The sequence below is a fragment of the Cynocephalus volans genome, chromosome 3 (assembly GCF_027409185.1).
Source record: "Cynocephalus volans isolate mCynVol1 chromosome 3, mCynVol1.pri, whole genome shotgun sequence".
Lineage (NCBI taxonomy): Eukaryota > Metazoa > Chordata > Mammalia > Dermoptera > Cynocephalidae > Cynocephalus > Cynocephalus volans.
Window position 1 is genome coordinate 184,731,913 of NC_084462.1, and position 23,657 is coordinate 184,755,569.

The window sequence follows — 23,657 nt, forward strand, 5'->3', positions numbered from 1 at the left end:
ACAAATTCATATATTGAAGTCTTAACCCTCTGGACTTCAGCTCATGATCTTATTTGGAGACAGGGTCTTTAAGGAGGTAAGTTAGAATAGGGTCACTGGGGTGGGCCCTAATCCGTTATGACCAGTGGCTTTATAAATCAATAGGGCTAGGACACAGACAGGCACAGAGGGATGACCATGTGAGGACAAGGGGGAGACTGTCATCTACAAGCCAAGGAGAGAGGCCTCAGGAGGAACCAGCCCTGCCAGACCTTGATCTCGAAGCTCAGCCTGCAGACGGTGAGCAAATGAATGTGTGTGGTTGATGCTGCCCGGTGTGTGGCCTGAGCGGACCCAGAGACCTCACACGCCTCTCAGGTCTGGCTGGTGTGGGGAGTTCCTCCTGCACACGTCCGCTGCGTGGCTCTGAGCAGGGGCTCGGGGTGGTCACGAGGGCAGTCAGTGTAGGCTGTGGGGGTGGGAGGGGGCTGTGAGCAGGTGCAGGAGCCCCCGATGCATGCTTGGTCCCATCTCTACTGACCCCACGGGTTTTGACTTAGGAAGACTTTTCCCACAGTGAGGCAGAGAAGTTTTTAAGAGTGATTTATCGTCATTAAAAAAAGAGAAACATTAAAGACAATGAGCTCCAGAAAATGAAAAAGTAGAAACAAAGCTACCAAAGCTGGAACTGTGGCGTTTCCTTTGAATAATCTCTGGGACATGTCCCCCATAGTCACGGCAGGCGATGGCTTCTCCCCAGCTCGCGCCTTCCTTCCTGAGTGGAGGTCCTGACGTGGCACCTGCCCAGAACTGTGGTGGGAGGAACGGGACGTGGAGGCCTGTGTCCAGCGTCTGTGGCCAGCCTGCCCCGGGTCGCCAAGGCCCCGGCTCTCTCCTCAGTCTTCTGGTCTCTGAACCCCTGGTCCAAGCGTGCCACTCGCTCCTGCTGTGGGGGACTCAGGGCCAGATCTCGGCCTCCAGGACTCTGCCACCACTGCCTGACACGCCACCTCCTCCACGCCCTCCCTGCGTGGCTCCTTGGCCACCTCCTTCCATCGCCCACTGAGGCCGAGCCGCCGCCTGGGACCATCCCCTTCTCAGACGGTCCCTGCCCTTGTGCCCTCGGGCTCTGCAGTGTCCCTGTGGCCCAGGCCCTTGTCCGATTGTCCCGGGCTGGCCCTCGTCTCCCTCAGTGTAGTCAGAGTTGCGGGTCATCTGTCCCCGTGGGAAGAATGCACCTCTGGGAACCCAGCGGGGTGGGCAGGGCGGGCCAGGAGGAGGTGCCGGCACACGGAGACCCCGGCGTGGAGGCTCCTTCCCGGGAGCCAGAGGAAGATGTTCTCTGCTTGAAGTGAAAACAAGCCTGTTCCTCCAGCCAGGGCTTCATAGAGGGGCCCAGGATGGAGCCTGGCTGGGCGAGGGCTGGACGAGGGTGATCGAGTGAGTGTCAGCAGCACTTCCAGAAGCTTCCCTGGTGGCTTCCCAGCCCTGGTGGCAGATGTTCCCACTCAGTGATTGAAACGATGAGTCTGTCTTGGAAACCCTGCATTCAGGAGGCCGGTGTGCACGGGGTCAGCTCAAGGCTGGTGCCTGCCCCGGTGGACACCCGGGAATGCCGGCCTGGCCTCCTCCCTGGTGACGGCACCCAGCTGACCCCAGGGCAGGGCTGTCCTGGTGAGGGGACACACAGTCCTGGTGGCCTCTGGCCGGCACCATGGCAGCTGCCGTGGAGGGTCCAGCAGGCGTCCAGGCAGCTGAGGTTTGGGGTAGAACCTACCACCCTCAGGGTTCTCCAAAGGGGGAAGGGTCAGGGGGCCGCAGGGTCAGAGGGTGGGGTGCCAGCTTGGGGCGGCGGCGAGACCGGAGAGCTGTGGGGTTAGAAGGTGGATGTCAGAGGTCAGGGTGCCCTGAGCAGCAGGCTGAGCCGCAGGCTGGATGGGGTCCTGGATGGGGAGGGGGCCCTGGACGTCCTCTCTGGATGGTGCTCTAAGCCCCCTGCCCGATCATGTTCCTGTAGTCGGGGACGATGGTATGCTTCAGCTCCACGACCGAGGAGAAGATCCACTTCACCTGCAGGGGACAGTGCAGGGTGAGCAGGGCCAGGACCCCCAGACCAGACCACCCATCAGCCCACCGCCAAGAGCCGAGCTGCTGCCTGTAGCAGAACTGGACACACAGAGAAAGGCCTGGAGCCTAGTGAGTGGGAAATGTTGGCGACAACATAGGGACTGCATGTGGACAAAATTGGGACAGTGTGGCAACAGCATGGGGACAGTGTGGGGGACAGTATGGGGACAGTGTGGGGACAGTATGGGGGACCGCATGGGAAATGAGTAGGGGCATCATGGGTACAGTGTGCAGCGAGAGTGAGAACATTACGGGGACTGTGTGTGGAAAGATTGGGGACAGTGTGTGGACAGTGTGGGGATACTGTGGGGACTTTGTTGGGGACAGCATGAGGACAGTGTGGGGACAGTGTGGGGGGAGAGTGAGGACAGTGTGGGGACAAAGGGAGACAAATGGGGACATTGGGGGGAACTCTATGAAGTACAGTGTGCAGACTGTGTGGAGACTGCGTGGGGACAGAGTGGGAGCGATGTTGGGGGCAGAGCGGGAGACAGCATAGGGCCAGCGTGGGGACAGCGTGGCCCACCTTGAAGACGGTGACAGTGGCGCTGTAGCACACGCTGAGCAGGAAGAGCGTGATGAAGATGGTGATGGTCGTCCACAGCCCGTCCAGCTCCCCGTCCTGGGCCTCGGCACAGCTCTCGTCGGGTTGCAGCGCTGGACAGGGAGGGGGTGGTCAGTGCTGTGTCCTCCCCCATGGGGCCTCTGGGGGGCGTGTCTCTCTGTGGCGGGGCAGGGGCATGGCGGGAGGCCCAGGAGGAAGGGCCCCGGCTGGGCTGGGCCACAGCACCCTGAGGTCAGCTGTCCTTGGCCGTCCCCGTTGGGCACCAACCTCAGCTCCCCCAACTCTTCCAGCTTGTGACCCTGGGATCTGCCAGACACCCCTGGCCATGGAAGGTGGCCTGGCCAGCCTTGAGGTCCACTCCCTCTCTCCACACCCTGGCCTTGCGGCTGGCAAGGGCAGCGTAAAGACTTCTGCCCCCCTGCAGGGCAGTGGCTCTGCAGTGGCCTCCCCCTGGTGACCTGGCACAGAGGGCAGAGCACGTCCTAGGATGACCCTGGTACAAGGAAGGGCACTACTGGAAAAGGGGCCATGGTCAGGGCAGGGACAGTGCGGTGTCTCTGTGTGTGAGGGTCCGTGTGGGTGTGGGGACTTGTGTGCGTTGGAGGGTGTGTAGGTGCGTCCTCGTAAGAGCGGGGCTGCGTGTGTCTGAGCTGGTAGCGTGTGGACCTGCTGTTGAGCGGCCACAGGGTGCTGAGGTGCATGTGGAGGTGTGGGGTAGACTAGCGTCCAGGACAGTGTCCATGTGACTGGGGCCTTGCTGTGCTGTGTCACCATGCAGTGTGCCCTGTGAGGCATCCCTGTGTGCTGGGCATGTGCACATGTGAGGTGTCCCCATGAGTGGGCAGTGTCCCCATGAATGGGCGGCCATGGCCCTGAGTCTGGGCAGAGCTGTTGTGCGGGGCAAAGCAGGGCCTGTCCTTACATCCATGGGCCAGGCATGCCTCCTGAGGGGACACAGAGTGACCCCGTGGACGGGGCACTGGGGGGCAAGGACAGGCTGGGACAGAAGTGGGAACTGAGTGCTGGTTTTCGTCAGGGGCTCCTAGGGGTTTCCTGCTGCCCGGCCCATCCTGCATGGCCTGGGCACTGCACACTGGATCCGCCCCACGTGGGACCCGCTCTCCCTCCCTCATGACGACCACTCAGGCCGTAGCCTTGAAAAGAACCATGACAGTCTTGCAGGGTCCCAGGGCAGCGCTGGGTGCTTTATTTCCTTGCTGGGACGCCTGGAAGTATGTACAGGGGGAGTGGGTGGGTGGGCGCTGAGAGTCCTTGCAGGACCCCGAGAGCCTGCGGGGGAGCGAGGGGCTTGCCGGGCGCTGCGCTCATTTACCCGGATTGTGGGAGAGGGGCTTCTGCACATAGTGGTTGTGCAGGGCCTCGTGCATGACAGAGCATGTGTAGACACTCCTACTCAGCCACGAGCTCTTGTCCACTGTGAGCTTGCTGTAGAGGAAGTAGGTGCCGTCGCTGTCCAGCACGGATGGGGTGGTCTTGTAGTTGTTCTGTGGCTTTCCTTCACTCTCCCACTCGACGAGGATTTCATCGGGGTAGAAGTTTTTGACCAGGCAGGTCAAGCTGACAGTTCTCTGGGTCATCTCCTCCCGGGGTGGGGCCATGACGTACACCTGTGGACTCCGGGCCTGCCCTGTGGGGACAGAGGTCAGCAAAGACAGTCACCCCCAGGGTGGAGGGATGGCCAAGCCAGTGTCTGCTGGTGTGGCTATGACAGCCCCATGAGCCCCGCCTGCCCCTCCAACCCCACCGGCCCCTCTGCTCCCACCTGCCCCACCGCTCCCACCTTTAGCTTTGGAGATGGTTCTCTCGACGGGGGCTGGGAGGGCTTTGTTCTGGACCTTGCACTTGAATTCCTTGCCCTTCAGCCAGTCCTGGTGCCGGATGGGCAGGACGCTGACCACGCGTATCGTGCTGTTGAACTGCTCCTCCCTGGAAGTCTGGGCCGTGTGCACCTGCTCACCGTCCATGTACCAGCTGATCTGGACATCAGGGTCATCCTGGCTCACGTCCACCACCACGCATGTGACCTCAGGGGTGAGGGAGATCATGAGGGTGTCCTTGGGTTTTGGGGGAAAGATGAAGACCGAAGGTCCTCCCTGGTTATCAGAACCTGGTGTGGAGAGACCGAGGCAGGGTGGTCAGCACATGGTGGAGCCTGTCCTTGTGCTCAGATGCTGCTCTCAGACTCCCATCCCCCCTTGGGATTAAGGGGAGTCCTGGGCTGACTTACATTTGCACTTGGGACACGTGGTGCCGGAGTCAGGTTTGGAGGCACGGGGCTCTGCAGAGAGAGAAAATTGGGGCTTATTGAATTCTGGAAGGAGAGTAGAGTCCAGCTGAGGGAGGGAGAGTTTGGCCCTTGGATGGACTTAAGGTGGGGCCAGGCTCATTTCAGAGCTGGCTCCCAGCCGTTCTGAGTCCAGTGCCCACCTCTGTGCGCAGAGGTAAGCACACAGGGGGCATCCATCCTGTGCCACCTTGTGCCTGGTGGAAACACAAAGAGGACCCTTTCCCTTAGCTGGAGAGATGGAGACAGAGACGTCTAGGTGGAGAAACAGACAGGAGCCTCCCTCACTGTCCTGGGCTGGGGTCACTGACCCCGGCCGGGTTGCCAAGATGAGGTATGTCCTGGCAGGAGGGCTGACCCCGAGCCTACCTTCTGGTGCATGATCCTCCCTGTGGCCTGTCCTCTCACCAATCATCTTGTCCACCTTGGTGCTGCTGGCCGGGTGGGCTACATTGCAGGTGACTTTCTGGCTGGGCCAGGTGCTGGTGGGCACGGTCACCATGCTGCTGAGGGAGTAGAGCCCCGAGGACTGCAGGACAGACGGGAAGGTGTGCACACCGCTGGACAGGGCGCCTTGGTTCCAGGACACGGTCACTGGCTCAGGGAAATAGCCCTTCACCAGGCAGCCCAGAGTCACCGTGGAGCCCTCCGTGCTCTTGCAGCTGGGTGCCAGGGGGAAGACTGAGGGGGCCTTGGTGCTGGCTGCAAGAGAGGAGGCCCCGTGTGAACAGGACATCAGACACAAGGGACAAAGCCCTGTAGACCACTTCGTTTTCAGCTCTCCAAGGGCCTGGTCCCTCTGCAGGGATCCAGTGCTGGGCTCCTGGGTGTCAGGTGCCCACCTGACTGGACCCACCTACCTCTCCTCAGCCCCCTCCCTGCCCAGGAGGCTCCAGGACAGGCCCCGTCCCCAATGTGCTTCAGGACGTCCACAGGCCAGCTGCTCAGCTGTGGCTCTCTGCTGCCCAGGGCCTGGTGTCCTGCAGCCTCAGACACTGGGCTCCTCAGCCCGGTCAGCACATGATTCTGCCTGGAGCCAGCACAGTCCTGGGCCTCCAGCCCCTTTCCCGGCTCGGCTCACCCGTGCCACCTCGGGCATGGCTTGCCTGGGCACACAGCCCCTCACCCCTGCTCCTGCCTCTGGTGGTTGCCCGGCCAGATGGTGGTCCCAGGTCTTGGCCAGCTTCTGGCTGATGCCCCAGTCCCTGGCCCTGTCTCCACAAGCTGGCCCTGCCCTGCCCTAGCTGGCACCTCCCCAGTAGGTGGGGCTCGGCCACTTTCTGGCCCTGCTCTGCTCCCTGCCCCTCTGCCCAGAGCTAGGTCACGGCTGCTCTCTGCCTCTGGGTCTCGAGTCTTCAGGAGGTGGCTCTGCGGGCAAGGAGCCCAGGCCCTGTCTCTAGTCAGGTCAGCATCACCCATCCCTGGACCCAGTACCACCGTCCCTGCCCTGAATCAGCCCACACTCCTCAGACTCCCCACCAACCCTTGTACCTCTGCTCTCTGTGGGTCTCACGCACCCCATGCCAGCCCAGGATCCCACATCTGTGCTATGGCCCCGAGTTCCTGGCCGCAGTCCCTCCTGGGGTCTTCCTTGAATCCTTTCCTGTGATTCACCGAGAGCCCCTCCCTCCAGCAGCCCTGCCTTCCACCCTTCCTGCTCCTGGGCGGGCTGTGGCCTGTCCTGTCCTTCCTGGCTCCCACCCAGCTCCTGCTTGATCTTGAACCTTCCTCCTGGTGGGGACCCTGATGAGCTCGGCCCAGGCTCCCCAAACTCATAGCCCTTCCCCGCCGAGCACTGGTAGGAGTCTTGCTCCTGCCCTGCCCTTTCCTCTCCTGCATGGAGCCAGCACCCCCAAGCCTCAGGGAGGCCCCTTTCATTTCTCTGGTGCTGGCCTAGTGACACTAGGACCTTGGTGTGTGGGTCAGGTGCAGCCCCGACCTCCAAGGAAGCTAAGCCTGTACCTGCCAGACCTGTCCCCTTTGACCCCTGTCCCTACTTCTCATCTTTACGGCCCAGCCTGGCCTCCTGCTCTCCTGTGACCTGCATCCCAGGCTTGGGCAGCTTCTGCTCAGCCCTGATTGGGCCCCTCCGGGACCTGGGCACCTGTTCTCTGCAAGCACACCTGTCCGTGCAGGTGACCTCAGCCCCGAGCCCCTTCCCTATCCATCCCAGCACCTTGGAGCCGCTCACTGGGCTCAGCTCACACTGTCCCCCGTGCAAATGGAGGCTCACCTGAGCGCTCCTCAGACCTCAGCTGTCCCTGCTGCCTGCACCTGGTCGGCTCACACCAGAGCCCAGGGCTCCCTGCAGCTCAGCACTCTGTCCCCTGAGCTTTTGGGCTGCTCCTGCCCCTCCTGCAGCTGCTCACCTGTGACTGCTCTGCCCCAGTGCCTTGAGTTCTTGGGGCTCTCCCTTTCCATCCGGGACTGTTACGTGAGGCTGCTCTGCCCTTGTCTCCTGAGCTAAAGTGGCTATCCATGCCCATCCTGCCCCTGCTCACCTGTGGCTGCTCTGCTCCTGTACCCTGAGCTCCCAGACATCCCCCTGCCCATCCTGCCCCTGTGCACATGTGGCCCATCTGTACCTTTTCTCCCTAGCTCCTGGAGGTCCCCGTAACTGTCCTGCCTCTGCTCACCTGTGACTTCTCTGTCCCTGTCCCCTGAGTTCCTGGGACTGCTTCTGCCTGTCCTGCCCCTGCTCAGTGCTGGCTGTTCAAGTCCTGTCCCCTGAACGCCTGAAGTTCCCCCTGCCTATCCTGCCCCTATACCTGTGGCTGCTCAGTTCCTGTCCCTGAGTTCCTGGAGCTGCCCTTGCCCATCCTGCCCCTGCTCATCTGTGGCTGCTGTGTCCCTGTCAACTGAGCTCTTGGAGCTCCCCCTGCACATCCTGTTTGTGCTCACCTGTGGCTGCTCTGCTCTTGTCCCCTGAGCTCCTGCAGCTCCTCCTCCCCATCCTTCCCTTGCTCACCTGTGGCTGCTCTGCCCCTGTCCCCTGAGCTCCTGGGGCAACCCCTACCCACCCTGCCCCAGCTCAGTTGTGGCTGCTCAGCTCTTGTTCCCTGAGCACCCGGAGCTCCCACTGCCTGTTCTGCGCTTGCTCAGCTGTGACTGCTCTATCTCTGTCCCCTGAGCTCCTGGAGCTCTCCTTGCCGGTCCTGCCCCTGGTCACCTGTGGCTGCTCTGGTCCTGTCCCCTGAGCTCCTGGGGCAACCCCTACCCACCCTGCCCCAGCTCAGTTGTGGCTGCTCTGCTCTTGTCCCCTGAGCTCCTGCAGCTCCTCCTCCCCATCCTTCCCTTGCTCACCTGTGGCTGCTCTGCCCCTGTCCCCTGAGCTCCTGGGGCAACCCCTACCCACCCTGCCCCAGCTCAGTTGTGGCTGCTCTGCTCTTGTCCCCTGAGCTCCTGCAGCTCCTCCTCCCCATCCTTCCCTTGCTCACCTGTGGCTGCTCTGCCCCTGTCCCCTGAGCTCCTGGGGCAAGCCCTACCCACCCTGCCCCAGCTCAGTTGTGGCTGCTCAGCTCTTGTTCCCTGAGCGCCCGGAGCTCCCACTGCCTGTTCTGCGCTTGCTCAGCTGTGACTGCTCTGTCTCTGTCCCCTGAGCTCCTGGAGCTCTCCTTGCCGGTCCTGCCCCTGGTCACCTGTGGCTGCTCTGGTCCTGTCTCCTGAGCTCCTGGGGCAACCCCTACCCACCCTGCCCCAGCTCAGTTGTGGCTGCTCTGCTCTTGTCCCCTGAGCTCCTGCAGCTCCTCCTCCCCATCCTTCCTTTGCTCACCTGTGGCTGCTCTGCCCCTGTCCCCTGAGCTCCTGGGGCAACCCCTACCCACCCTGCCCCAGCTCAGTTGTGGCTGCTCAGCTCTTGTTCCCTGAGCGCCCAGAGCTCCCACTGCCTGTTCTGCGCTTGCACAACTGTAACTGCTCTGTCTCTGTCTCCTGAGCTCCTGGAGCTCTCCTTGCCGGTCCTGCCCCTGGTCACCTGTGGCTGCTCTGGTCCTGTCCCCTGAGCTCCTGGAGCTCCCCTTACCCATCCTGCATGTGCTCACCTGTTTCTCCTCTGCTCCCCGAGCTCCTCCTGACTGGTCTACCCCTGCTAACCTGTGGCTGCTCTGGTCCTGTCCCCTGAGCTCCTGGAGCTCCCCTTACCCATCCTGCATGTGCTCACCTGTTTCTCCTCTGCTCCCCGAGCTCCTCCTGACTGGTCTACCCCTGCTAACCTGTGGCTGCTCTGCCCCTGTCCCCTGAGCTCCTGCTGCAAGCCCTGCGCATCCTGCCCCTGCTCACCTATGGCTGCTCTGCTCCTGTACCTTGAGATCTTGGAGCTCCCCATGCCTGTTCTGCCCCTGGTCACCTGTGGCTACTCTAGTTCTGTCCCTTGAGCTAGTGGTGATGCCTTTGCCTTTCCTGCCCCTGCTAAACTGTGTCTTCTCTGTCCCTGTCCCCTGACTTCCTTCAGCTGCATTTACCTGTCCTGTACCTGCTTCCCTGATGCTGCTCGTGAGTGCCTGCCTGGACCCCCCACTGCCTGTCCTGCCTCCGCTCTTCTGTGGCTGCTCTGTCCCTGTCCCCTGAGCTCCCAGGCCTTCCCCTGTATGTCCTGCCCCTGCATACCTGTGGCTGCCCTGCCCCTGTACCCTGATCTTGGAGCTCCCCAAGTTCTGCTCCCGGTCATGTGTGGCTGCTCTGCCCCTGTCCCCTGAGCTCCTGAGGCTACCCCTGCCCATCCTGCCCCTGCTCAGTTGCAGCTACTCAGCTCCTGTTCCCTGAGTGCCTGGAGGTCCCACTGCCTGTTTTGCCCTTGCTCACCTGTGACTGCCCTGTCCCTGTGGAGCTCTCCTTGTTGGTCCTGACCCTGGTCAACTGTGGCTACTCTATTCCTGTTCCCTGAGCACCTGAAGCTCCCCTTGCCTGTCTTGTCTCTGCTCTTCTGTGGCTACTCTGTCTCTTTCCCCTGAGCTCACAGACCTTCCCCTGCATGTCTAGCCCCAGCTCACCTTTGGCTGTTCTGCTCCTGTACCCTGAGATCTTGGAGCTCCCCATGCCTGTCCTGTACCCCGGTCACCTGTGGCTGCTCTAGTCCTGTCCCCTGAGCTCCTGTAGCTCCCCTTGCATGTCCTGCCCCTGCCCACTTGTGGCTACTCTACCCTTGTCCCGTGAGCTACTGGGGATGCCTCTGCCTTTCCTGCCCTTGCTCACCTGTGGCTGCTCTACCCCTCTCTTCTTAGATCCTGGAGGTCCCCTTGTCCATCCTGCATATGCTCACCTGTTTCTCCCTTGCTCTTGTCCCCTGAGCTCCTGGAACTCCTCCTGTCCATCATGCCCCTACTCAGTTGTGGCTGCTCTGCTCGTATCCTTTGACCTCCTGGAGCTCTCCTGCTGGTCTTGTCCATGGTCACATTTGGCTGCTCTAGTCCCGTCCCCTGAGCTCATGGAGCTCCCACTGCCCATCCTGTTCCTGCTCACTTGTGGCTGCTCAGTTCCTGAACCCTGACCTCCTGGGGCTTCACCTGGTCATCCTGCCCCTGCTCACCAGTGGCTATTCTGCTGCTGTCCCCTGAGCTCACAGAGCTCCTTCTGCCTCTCCTGCCCCTGAGCCGCTGTGGCTGCCCTGCCCATCCTGCCCCTGCTCGCCTGAGGCTGCTCTGTCCCTGTCCCCTGAGCTGTTGTGGCTGTCCTGCCCTTCCTGCCCTTGCTCACCTGAGGCTGCTCTGTCCTTGTCCCCTGAGCTGTTGTGGCTGTCCTGCCCTTCCTGCCCTTGCTCACCTGAGGCTGCTCTGTCCTTGTCCCCTGAGCCGCTGTGGCTGCCCTGCCCATCCTGCCCTTGCTCACCTGTGGCCTGTTTTGCGCATCAAGACTGGAAGTGCTCTCCGCTGTCTCCTGGTTCCGGCTCCCACTTTCTTGCATCTTCTCCTCTGTGTCTGGCCTCACTCACTGAGGTGGGGTTCATGGGGGACCCCTTGGCAATTGCGTCTTGGATGTCGTTGAGCTGCTCGTCGTGTGGTTGTGCTGTGTTAAAGCAGTTCAGGCTTCCTGGGGGTGGGCAGTTCAGTGTCCTTCACATGTGAGCTTTCCCACAGCCCAGCCCCCAGCAGAGTCAGAACGGGATTGAAACCAGGTCACGGCTTATTTCCTGAGGTTCCTTTTTCTTCTCGTATTTTCTGTGTCAGTGTATGTGGGGAAGTCCAGTATGCTGAGGCTGCCTCATGTGGGTGGGTGCTTGGGGGTGGGGTTGGTGGGTCCTGGGACCCCCTGCACAGGTTGGGATGCTCGGCCACCATGAGCTGCTCTTCACTCTCTGCCTCCAATAGTCCCTGGGCCAGCCTGAGCCTGTTCCCAACTTGGCCTGCTCCACCCTGACGCCTCCTCCAGGGCTCAGGTCTCTGGGTAGCTGGGCCTCTCACCTAAGCCCTTTGGCTCCACCTAACCCAGTGGCTGCAGCGACAACAGGTGCCCAAGGTCAGGAGGACCCAGAGGTGGCAAAGAGAGGGAACCCTGGACAGGGACAGCCTTTTGGGCTGGCAGTCCTGAAGGAACCAGATGGGCCTCAGTTCTCGGGGCTGGGGGTTCAAGTTCTGTTCCTGGGGTCAAGGGGACATGCGACAGAGGGTGAACGTGGCAAAGCAGAGTGTGTGTGGCACAGGGCCATCAACCCTGCAGAGGGGAGAACCAGGGGCCCATTCAGAGCCAGGGCTGAGCAGGGGCTTTCGAGCCTGGGCTGCAGGTCAGGGGAGAGGAGGTGGTGGGGCAGGGCCCTGAGTCTGAAAAGAGGGGACCAGCTACAGAGAGGGGAGGCCAGGCAGCGGCGGGCTTAGCTTTTTCAGGAGTAGGGGCTGCACCCTGAATTGCACCAAGGTCCTAGGGTCGCTGGGCCAGCACCAGAGAGAGAACAGGGGCCTCCGTGGGGCATGGCGGTGCTGGCTCCATGCAGAGGAGGGGTGGGTCAGGGGTGGAGCAAGACCCCTTCCTGCGCTGGGGGTGGAGGGGGGAGGTGGTAGGGAGAGCTTGGACTTAGTTCAGCAGGGCCCTCACTAGGAGAGCAGGTCTGGAGGGAGCAGGAGCTGGGCAGGTGGCCTGAAGGGCAGGTTAGAGGATGGCCTGGTGGAGGGAGGTGACAGGGGAGAAGGGGAGGAAGACAGACAGACCCCAAGGGCCCGAGGATGCGTCCTGGTGGAAGTGACCGCGATGGCATCTTGGGGAGGTGGGTCTTGGTCCTGGGGTCCCTGGAGGGAGCAGTCTCAGGGCTGCAGGTTGGCCTGGAGCTCGTGTGGGGCAGTGGTCACGGTCATCTCGGGGCCTCTGGGTCCAAATCATGCTCCCCCCGGGAAACACACACTCCACCAGGACGTCCCCAGGCCCCTGTGTCCCTGCTGGTTCTGGAGCTGCCCAAGGCCTGAGCCCCAGCCTGGCCCTGACGGGGTGAATTTCCCAGAGAGAGCTGGATGCGCACACGTGGCTCCAGTGGGGTCCATCCCTGCAGCTGAGGCTCCGGCATCGTTCAGAACTGGCTGAGCTTCTTGTATCTACGTGTAGATTGATGTTTTCACCGCATTGGGAAAGTTTGGTCTTTGTTTCTTTAAAGACTTCATCCCCATTATGTCTTTTCTCCTCTCCTGGGATTTCAGTTTCACATATTTTGGAAGCTGCTCAGTGTCCTAGAGGACATTGAATCTCCCCCCTGCAATTCTCTCTCTGTTCTTTGGGTTGGATTCAGCGGATTTCTGTGGATATTTCTCTAAGTTCGCTGACCTTTCTCATGCCGTCTCCAACCTGCTGTTAAGCTCCTAAGTGATTTTTATCCTTTGAGAATTGTACTTTTTAGTCCTGAATTTGTATTTAGTCCTTGTAAATATTTTTGATTTTTCTGTAGAGATTCCCATCTATTTACTCATTATGATCATTTAAAAAAATCTTTAATCATATTTAAAATAGTTTTTAAATTTATTTTTAAAGAGTTTGTTTATTTATTTATTGTTCTTTGATTATTTATTTGTAAAATTTTAGGCCAGAAAACCAGTCTCAATACATTAAAAAAGACCTAGAAAATGTGTTCTCTAACCACAGTAGCTGAAGTAAACTTAGAAAATTCACAAATATGTGCAAATTAAAAACTTTCCTTAGTAAACAATGGATCAAAAGGAACATCACAGGGACATTAAAGAGGATGTTGAGATAAAGATCAAAGCCCAGCACGTCAACGTCTGTAGGATGCAGGGCTCGCGCTGTGCTGAGGTGAACATCTGCACTTGTAAACACCTATATGAAAAATACAAATCCCAAGTCAGTAATGTAAACTTCTACCTTAAGAAAACAGAAAAAGAAGAGCGAAGTAAATCAAAACAATTATACGTAGGGAATAAGAAAGATCACAACAGAAATATATGAAATAAGGAATTGAAAAACAGTAGAGAAAATCAACAAAACCAAAAGCTGATTCTTTAAAAAGATCAACAAAATTTGCAAACCTTTGTGCAGAGTGACCAAGGATCAAAGTGAGACGACCGAAACTACTAAAATCAGAACTACAGCAGGGGCAGCGCTACATTGTCATTATGGTTTTCTTGTGGTGGTAGATTTAGTTTCTTTCTCTTTCTCATTTGCATTTTTGTTCTACCTGTGGGTTTTGTTCTTTCTTGTGTATTCATGGTAGTGATTATTGTTTTTGGACTCCAGGTGCAGGACTTCCTTGAGGATTTCTTGCATGGGTGGTTGTGTGGTAATGAACTCCCGCAGCTTTTGTCTGTCTGGAAAATACACTATTTTTCCCTTGTTTCTGAAGGATAGCCTTGCTGGATATAGTACTCTTGGCTGGCGGTATTTTACTTTTACTATTTTGAATATATCATCCCATTTTCTTTGGGCCTGTGGCGTTTCTGTTGAGAAGTCTGCTGTTAGCCTGATTGGGGCGCCCTTATAGGTGACCTGATGCTTTTCTCTTGCTGCTTTTGAGATTCTCTCTTTGTCTTTGAGCTTTGCCAGTCTGACTATAATGTGACTTGAAGAGGATTAATGGATTGAATCTGTTTGGGGAGTTTTGAGCCTCCTGGATCTGAAGGTCCTTGTCTCTCCCTATACCTGGGAACTTTTCCATTATTATTTCATTGAATATGTTTTCCATGTCTTTTCCTTTCTCCTCCCGTCTGGAACACCAACGTTTGAGTGTTTGTGCACCTGTGTTATTTTGAAAAGACTGTCTTCAAGGCCAGAAATTCTTTCGTCTGCTTATTCCAGCCAAGTTATCGGTTGTGTTTTTCATTTTGTTGAGTGAACCTTTCAGTTCCACGAGTTCATCTACCTTCTTTTTTAAGGTACTAATCTTTTTGTAAACTTACTTTTTTATATCCTGGAATTTTTTTTTTCTCATTTCATTATGTTGTGTAACTGAGTTTTCTCATACCTCAGTGAGTTTCCTTGCGATTGTGGCCTGGAATTCCTTTTCAGCCATTTCAAGGGTTTCCTGCTCTACAGGTTCTGGTACTTGAGAATTACTGTCTTCTTTTGGTGGTGTCATATTTTCTTGGGTTTTCATAGTTGTAGTATCTGTATGTTGATATCTGGTCAGCTGGTAGACGGTTGCTTCTTCTATTACTCTGGAGTGGGCTTTGAGGAGAGAGACTTCTTCTTTTCTGGTCTCCACTGGTGGCTCTTTGTGTCAATGCAGTTGATTGTCTGATGGGCCACCTGCACAGTGGCAGTGGTTATGGTGGACCACCTGTGCAGAAGTAGTGATTTTGGCATGCTCCTTGCCTGCTTCCAGGTGGGGGATGCTGCCCTCGGCTCCTGCCTGGGACCCTGGGCTTGCTCTATTTCTTCAAGTTCATTTAATTTTTATTTGAAATGTATTGATTGTACGTATTTATGGAGTACAGAGTTCTATTTCAATATATTACACAATGTGTGATGATGAAATCATGGTAATTAGCATATTCATTATCACAAAACTTTCATTTCTTTGTGATGAGAACATTTGATCTCTCTTTTAGCCATTTGAGAAAAAAACAACCCCTCCCCTTCCATTAACCACAGGTTTACTGTGTACTTCTAAAAGTTCAACTTATTATTTTTGGTTGCCACATATGAGTGAGAACATGCAGTATTTATCTTTCTGTACCTGACTCATGTCACTTAACATAATGTCTTCCAGTCTCATCCGTGTTGCTGCAGTGACAGGATTTCACTCTTTTTCATGACTGTGTGCTATTCCATTGTGTGTATATACCACATCTCGTTTATCCTCTCATCTGTTGATGGACACCTAGGATGATTGAATGTCTTAGCTGTTGTGAATAGTGCTGCAATAAATATGACAATGTGGACATCTCTTTGAATGCTAATTTCTTTTCCTTTGGATAAATTCCCAGCAGTGAGATTGCTGGATCATAGAGTTGTTCTATTTTTACTTATCTGAGGAGTCTGTATGCTATTTTCCATAATGTTTGTAGTAATTTACATTCCCATCAGCCGTGCACAAGAGTTCCCTTTTCTTCGCATCTTCACCAGCATTTGTTACTTTTTGTCTTGTCAATAATAGACATTCTGATGAGATGATATCTCATTGTGGTTTTGATTTGCATTTTCCTGATGATTAGTGATGTTGAGCATATTTTCCTGTCAGTCATTTACATGTGTTCTTTTGAGAAATATCCGTTCAGGTCATTTGCCCATTTTTGAATCAGATTATTTGTGTGTTTTTGTTGTTGAGTTGTTGAAATTCCTTGTATACTCTGAATCTTAATCCTTTGTCAGATAAATCATTTGCCAATCTTTTCTCTCCTTATCCTGGTTGCCTCTTTGCTCTGTTGGTTATTTCTTTTACTGTGTAGAAGCTTTTTAGTTTGATGCAGTCCCATATGTCTATTTTTTCTTCTTTGGCCTGTGCTTTAGAAGTCTTCTCTAAAATTTTTACCCTGGCCAATGTTTTGAAGGTTTCCCCTATGTTTTCTTTTAGTAGTTTACAGTTTCAAGTCTTAACTGAAAGCGTTTAATCCATTTTGAGTTGGTGATGAGTGCCAGGGGTCTATTTTGCATGTGATGAGTGCCAGGGGTCTATTTTGTTTCTCTGCATACGTATATCCATGTTTTCCTGCATCATTTATTGAAGAGACTGTCATTTCCCCTGCATATGTTCTTGGCACCTTTGTCTATAATCAGTTGGATATAGATACATGGTTTTATTTCTGAGTTCTCCATTCTTTTCCATTGGTTTATGTGTCTGTTTTTATGTCAGTCCCATGCTGTTTTGACTACTATAGCTTTGTAGTATATTTTGAAGTCAGGGAGTGTGATGCCTCCAGCTTGTTGTTTTTGCTCAGGATCGCTTTGTGTATTCAGGGTCATTTGTGGTTTCATATGAATGTTCAGACTCTTTCTATTTCTGTGAAAAACGTCATTCATATTTTGATAGGGATTGCCTTGAATCTGTAGATCACTTTGGTAGTATGATCATTTGTACAATATTAATTCTTTCAGTTTATGAATATGGAATGTCTTTCTACTTTTGTTTCCTCTTTAATTTCTTTCATCACTGTTTTGTAATTTTCAATGTAGAGATCTTTCAACTCTCTAGTTAAATTTATCTCTAGGTATTTTTTTTTTGGCAGCTATTGTAAATGAAATTTCTTTCTTGATTGATTTTTCAACTAGGTCATCATTGATGTATAGAAATACTGATTTTTGTATGTTTGGGAGAATATTCTGTGCATTGATATTAATTCTTTAGAAGTTTGTTAGAATTCATTACTGAACCCATCAGGTTCTGGGATTTTCTTTGTTAGGAGACTTCTCATTACTGATTCAATCTGGTTACTGTTTATTGATCTATGCAAGTCTCTATTTCTTCCTGGTGTCATCTTGGCAGGATGTACGTGTCCATCAATTTATCCATTTTCTCTAGGTTTTCCAACACGTTGGCATATAGTTGTTCATGATAGTCTCTAATGGTTCTCTGAATTTCTGTGTTATCAGCTGTAATGTCTCCTTTTTCATGTCTGATTTTCTTTTTTGGGGTCTTCTCTCTTCTTAGGTAGTCTAACTAAAGGTTTATCAATTTTGTTTACCATTTAAAAAAACAGCCTTTCATTTTGTCAATGTTTTGTAATTTTTTGGTCACTAATTCATGCAGCTTTGCTCTAATCTTTATTACTTCTGGTCTGCTAATATTGGGATTTGGTTGTTCTTGTTTTTCCAGTTCTTTAAGGTGTACCATTTGGATTTTCTTTGAAATCTTTCTGCACTTTTGATGTAAACACTTATTGCAATAAACTTGTCTGTTAGTACTGCTTTTGTAGTAAGTTTTGGTATATTGCTTTTCGTTTTGAAGAATTTTTCAGTTTCCTGGTTAATATCTTCTTTGACCCATTGGTTGTATAGGAGCATGTTGCGTAATTTAAAAGTATTTTTAGGGCTGACCCTGTGGCTCACTCGGGAGAGTGCCGTGCTGGGAGCGTGGCAGCGCTGGGAGCACCTAGGCCACGGGTTCGGATCCTATATAGGGCTGGCCGGTGCACTCACTGGCTAAGTGTGGTGTGGGCAACACCAAGGCAAGGGTTAATGATCCCCTTACTGGTCACACACACACAAAAAAGTATTTTTAGAGTTTCCAAAATTCTGCTTGTTATTGAGTTCTATATTTATTTTTTTGTGCCCTGAAAGATACTTGAATTGCTTTCAATTTTTAAAAGTTGGTTGAGACTTGATTTGTGGCCTAACTTCTGGTATATCTTGGAGAATAATTTATGGGCTTATGAGAAGAATGTGTATTCTGCACTTGTATGAAATGATTTGTAAATGTCTATCAATTCTATTTGGTCTATAGTGCAGTTTAAATCCAAAGTTTCTTTGTTGATTTTTTTTGTCTATATGATCTGGCCAATGAGTAGAAACTGGTGTTGCTGTCCCCAAGTATTATCATATGGGGATCAGTCTCTCCTTTTAGATCCAATATTTCTATTATTTATTTTTTTAATAGGGTTTTTAATTATTGAAACATGATTGTACATATCAGTGGGGTGCAGAGTTCCTTATCAATATCTATGTGCAATATGTGATGCTCAAATCAAGGTAATTAGTATACTCAATATTATACAATGTTATCTTTCTTCATGGCCCTTTATGGATTCCTTCCTTACTGCCCTCCCCTTCCCCTTTTCCCATCTCTGGTACCTCAGTTCTGTTCTCTCATTTTGAAAGTTCAGTATATTATGTTGATTGTTCTACCTTTCTTTTTTATTTATTCATTAGTTTATTTTTTATTATTATATTTTAGCTCACACATATGAGTGAGGACATGTGGTATTTCTCTTTCTGTGCCTGGTTCATTTCATTTAACATAATTTTCTCCAAGCTCATCCATGTTGCTGTGAATGGCAGGATTTATTTATTTTTTTAATGGTAGACTAGTATTTCATTGTGTAAATGTACCACATTTTCCTTATTGAGTTGTCCAACAGTGGTCATTTACGTTGGTTCCAACTCTTGGCTACCGTAAATAGAGCTGTGATAAACACAGGTATTCAGGTGTCCCTTTAACATGATGATTTCCATACCTTTGGGTATATGCGCAGCAATGGGATTGCTGGTTCATATGGGAGTTTTATCTGTAGTTGCTTGAGGAGCCTCCATATGCTTTTTCAATAAAAGCTTCACAAGTTTAAGGTCCTACCAACAGTGTAGGAGGGGTCCCCTTTCTGCACATTCTCACCAGCATTTGTTATTCTCAGTCTTTTTGACAATAGCTAATTTAACTGGAGTGAGATGGTATCTCAAAGTGGATTTGATTTGCGTTTCCTTGATGCTGAATGATATTGAGCCTTTTTTTCACATGTCTCTTGGCCATTTGTATACATTCCCTTGAGAAACATCTATTTAACTCCTTTTCCCATTTTTTAATTGGGTTACTTTTTTTTTTTTTTACTGTTGTTTGTGTTACTTGTGCATTCTTGATATTTTCCCTTGTCAGATGCACAATTTGCAAATATCTTCTCCCATCTGTAGGTTTTCTTTTCGTTCTTTTAATTGTTTCTTTTACTGTGCAGAAGCTTTTCAATTGGACATAATCCCATTAATTTATTTTTTCTTTTGTTGCCCATGGTTTTGGGGTCTTATCCACAAAGTGTTTGCCCAGTCCTACATCCTGAAGTGTTTCCTCTATGTTTTCTCTTAGGAGTTTTATAGTTTCAGGTCTTGTACTTAAGTGTTTGTTTCATTTTGAGTTGATTTTGGTATATGGTGAATGGTAGGGGTCTAGTCTTATTCTTCTACATGTGGATGTCCAGTTTTCTCAGCACTATTTATAGAAGAGGCAGTGCTTTTCCCAATGCATGTTCTTGTTGTCTTTGTCAAAGATCAGTTGGCTGCAAACATATGGGTTGATTATTGGTTCTCTATTCTGTTCCATTCGTGGGAGTGTCTGTTTTCATGCCAGTACCATGCTGTTTTGGTTATCACAACTTTGTAGTATAGTTTGAAGTCAGGGAGTGTTATGCCTCTGACTTTTTTTTGTTGTTGTTCATGTTTGCTTTGGCAATTTGCAGTCTTCTGTTATTTCGTATGAATGTGAGGATTGTTTTTTTCTATTTCTGTGAAGAATGTCTTTGGTATCTTGGTGGGGATTGCATTGAACCTGTAGATCACTTTGGGTAGCATGGACATTTTCACAATGTTAACTCTTCCATCTTTTCATGTCCTCTTTAATTTCCTTCAACTGTGATTTTTAGTTCTTGTAGATATCTTCCATCTCCCTGGTTAAGTTTGTTTCTAGATTTATTATTTTTCAGTTGACTTTTGTAAATGGGGTAGTTTTCTTGGATTGTTTTTCTTACAGTTCATTGTTGGAGCGTAAAAACACTACTGATTTTATGTGTTAATTTTGTATCCCGCAACTTTACTGAAATTTTTTATCAATAGCAAGGGTTTGTTGGTAGAGCTTTTAGGTTCTACTATATATAGGATCATGTTATCTGCAAGCAGGGACAATTTGGCTTTGTCTTTTACAATATGGATACTCTTTATTTCTTTCTCTTGCCTGATTGCTCTGGCTAGTACTTTTAATACTATGTTAAATAGGAGTGGTGAAAATGGGCTTCCTTGTCTTTTTCTTGTTCTTAATGGGATAGCTTTTAGCTTTTCCCCATTCGGGATGATATTGATGGTGAGTTTGTGTTGAAATACTTTCCTTATACACTTAATTTGCTGAGAGTTTTTCTTATCATGAAGGGATGCTGAATTTCTCAAATACTTTTTCTGCATCTATTGAGATAATCATTTGGTTTTTGTCCTTGATTTTGTTGATGTTATGTGTCACATTTACTGACTTGTGTATGTTGAACCATTCTTGCTTCCCTGGGATGAATCCCACTTGATTGTGGTTTGTAATTTCTTTGATGTGTTGGTGTATCCTGTTTGCTAATATTTTATTGTGGATTATTACGTCTATGTTCATCAACAATATTGGCCTGTGGTTTTCTTTTTTTGCTGTATCTTTGTTTAGTTTTGGTATCAGGGTGATGCTGGCCTCATAGATGAGTTTGGAAGAATGACTTCTGTTTCAATTTTGAATTAGTCCATTTTGTGTTGCTATAATGGAATATGTGAGACTGGGTAATTTATAAAGAGCAGAGGTTTATTTGGATGACAATTTTGGGACAGGGGCATCGAGCACAGGTCTCAGGCTGCTTCTACTCATGGCAGAAAGTGGAAGGCAGTGGGCTGGTACAAGCAGATCACATGGTGAGAGGAAATGGGGGGGAGACAGAGAGAGAGAGAGGAGGTGCCATGGTCTTTTATACACCAGCACTCATGGGAACTACGAGTGTGAAGTCACTCACTGCCCCCTCCCCCCAGGTAGAGCATTAATCCATTCATGAGGGATCTACCCTGGTGACTCAAATAGCTTCTGACACTGCCACATGAGGGATCAAATTTCCACATGAGTTTTGGGGGCATAACACATCCAGACTCTATCAAATATTTCTGAATTGTTTGAAAAGAATTTGTATTAATTCCTTTTTAAAGGTTTGGTAGCATTCAGCAGTAAAGCTGTCCACTCATGGGTTTTTCTTTGATTGGAGACTGTTGATTACTGCTTCAGTCTCATCGCTTGTTCCTGTATTCTGTTTATTCTCGGTCCAGTCTTGGTCGTTTGTGTGTATCCAGAAATTTATCCATTTCCTCCAGGTTTTCAAATTTGTTGGCATATAGTTGTTTATAATACTTTCTAATGATTCTTTGTATTTCTGTGGTATTGGTTGTAATGTCTCCTGTATCATTTCTGATTTTTATTGCTTGGGTCTTCTCTTTTCTTTTTGTGATTAGCCTGGGTAATGGTTTATCTACACTGTTACCTTCTCAAAAAACCAACATGTTGCTTCACTGATCTTTAAAAACATTTTTTTATTACTATGAATATTCATGAGATACAAATTACCAGAAATTGCTTTTATACCCTGTCCCCACCCAGTTGTTTCCCAACCACCCTCCCTCTCCCTTTCTCCCCCCCTCTACTTTGCAGCCCTAGGAATGTTCCCTTCCTTTGTTGGATCATGGCACTACTGTGGTCTTTCTTTCCTTCCTTCTTTCTCTCTTAGATCCCACATATGAGTGAGTACATGTGGTGCTTATCCTTCTGTGTTTTGCTTATTTCACTCAACATAAGTTTCTCAAGGTTCATCCATGTTGTTGCAAATGGGAGTATTTAATTCTTCTTTATGGCAGAGTAGTATTCTGTGGTATATATACACTACACTTTCCTTATTCAATCATCTATTGATGGACATTTAGGTTGGTTCCATATCTTGGCTATGTAAATAGAACTACGATGAACATGGGAGTGCAGGTATCCCTTCTACATGATTATTTCCATTCCTCTCGGTATATACCCAGAAGAGGGATTGCTGGATTGTATGGAAGATCTATCTGTAGTAGTTTGAGAAGCCCCCATACTGTTTTCCATAGCGGTTGTACTAATTTACAGTCCCACCAACATTGTAGGAGTGTTCCCTTCTCTCCACACCTTCACCAGCATTTGTTATTCACCATCTTTTTGATTATAGCCAGTCTAACTGGGGTGAGGTGGTATCTCAATGTAGTTTAAATTTGCATTTCCCTGACGACTAGTGATGTTGAGTATTTTTCATGTATCTGTTGGCCATTTGTATGTCTTCCTTTGACAAATGTCTATTTAGCTCCTTTGCCCATTTTTTAATTGTGTCATTTGCTTTTTTAAGGTATAATTGCTTGAGTTCTATGTATATTCTGGATATTAATCCCTTGTCAGATGCATAGTTAGCAAAAAATTTCTCCCACTCTGTAGGTCATCATTTCACTTTGTTGATTGTTTCCTTTGCTGTGCAGAAGCTTTTTAGTTTGATATAGTCCCATTTGTTTATTTTTTCTTTTGTTGCTTGTGCTTTTGGGCTCATGTTCATAAAGCCTGTGCCCACACATAGTCACCGAAGGGTTTCACCTATATTTTCCTTTAGTAATTTTACAGTTTCAGGTCTGATACTTAAGTCTTTAATTCATTTTGAGTTGATTTTAGTGTATGGTGAGATGCATATCTAGTTTCATTCTTCTGCATATGGATATCCAGTTTACCCCACCCCACTGGTTGAAGAGGCATTCTTTTCCCCAGTGTAGATTTTTGTTGCCTTTGTCCAATATCAGATGGCTATAAGCCTGAGGGGTGATACCTGGGTTCTCAATTCTACTCCACTGGTCTGAATGTCTATTTTTATACCAGTGCCATGCTGTTTTGGTTACAATAGCATTGCAGGATAATTTGAAGTCAGGTAGTATTATGCCTGCAGCTTTATTTATTTATTTATTTGGCTCAGGATTGCTTTGGCTGTTTGGGGTCTTTTGTTTTTCCATATGAAAGGTAAGATTGTTTTTTCCATTTCTGTGAAGAATGTCATTGGTATTTTGATGGGGATTGCATTGAATCTGTAGATTGCCTTGGGTAGTATAGACATTTTCACAATGTTAATTCTTCCAATCCAAGAGCATGGAATATCTTTCCATCCTTTTGTGTCTTCTTTAATTTCTTTCAGAAGTGGTTTGTAGTTCTCATTGTAGTGGTCTTTCACCTCCTTGGTTAAATTGATCTCTAGGTATCTTATTTTTTCATGGCAATTGTAAGTGGGCTTACTTTCTTTATTTCTCTTTCTGTTAATTCAGTATTTGAGTATATAAATGCTACTGATTTGGGGGCATTTATTTTGTATCCTGCAACATTACTGAAGTTATTAACTAGCTCTAGAAGTTTTTTGATAGATTCTTTAGGTTTTTCTATATATATTATCAGGTCATCTGCAAATAGAGAAAGTTTCACTTCATGTTTTCCAATCTGGATTCCCTTTATATCTTTCTCTTGCCTGATTGCTCTAGCTAGTACCTCCAGTACTATGTTAAATAGAAGTGATGAGAGTGGGCATCCTTGTCTTGTTCCTGTTCTTAAGGGAAAGGTCTTCAATTTTTCCCCATTCAGAATGATACTGGTGGTGTGCTTGTCATAGGTGGCTTTTACTGTGTTGAGATATTTTCTTCCTATGCCTAATTTGTTGAGAGTCTTTATCATGAAGTGATGTTGAATTTTTTCAAATGCTTTTTCAGCATCTGTTGAGATAATGTCCTTGAGTTTGTCGATGTGCTGTACCACATTTATTGACTTTTGTATGTTGGACCATCCTTGTA

At 50.0% G+C, this 23,657-nt stretch overlaps 1 gene segment (V, D, J or C); it reads right to left on the reverse strand.

The window, feature by feature from the left end:
• Window positions 1-1,965: 1,965 nt before the first annotated feature.
• LOC134373774 (immunoglobulin heavy constant gamma 1-like) overlaps window positions 1,966-23,657 on the reverse strand; it is a 239,313-nt gene continuing 217,621 nt past the window's right edge. The window contains 6 exon segments of the C gene segment in view: window positions 1,966-2,049; window positions 2,633-2,763; window positions 4,005-4,319; window positions 4,473-4,799; window positions 4,920-4,970; window positions 5,385-5,678. Of these exon segments, the coding sequence occupies window positions 1,966-2,049; window positions 2,633-2,763; window positions 4,005-4,319; window positions 4,473-4,799; window positions 4,920-4,970; window positions 5,385-5,678 (1,202 nt within the window).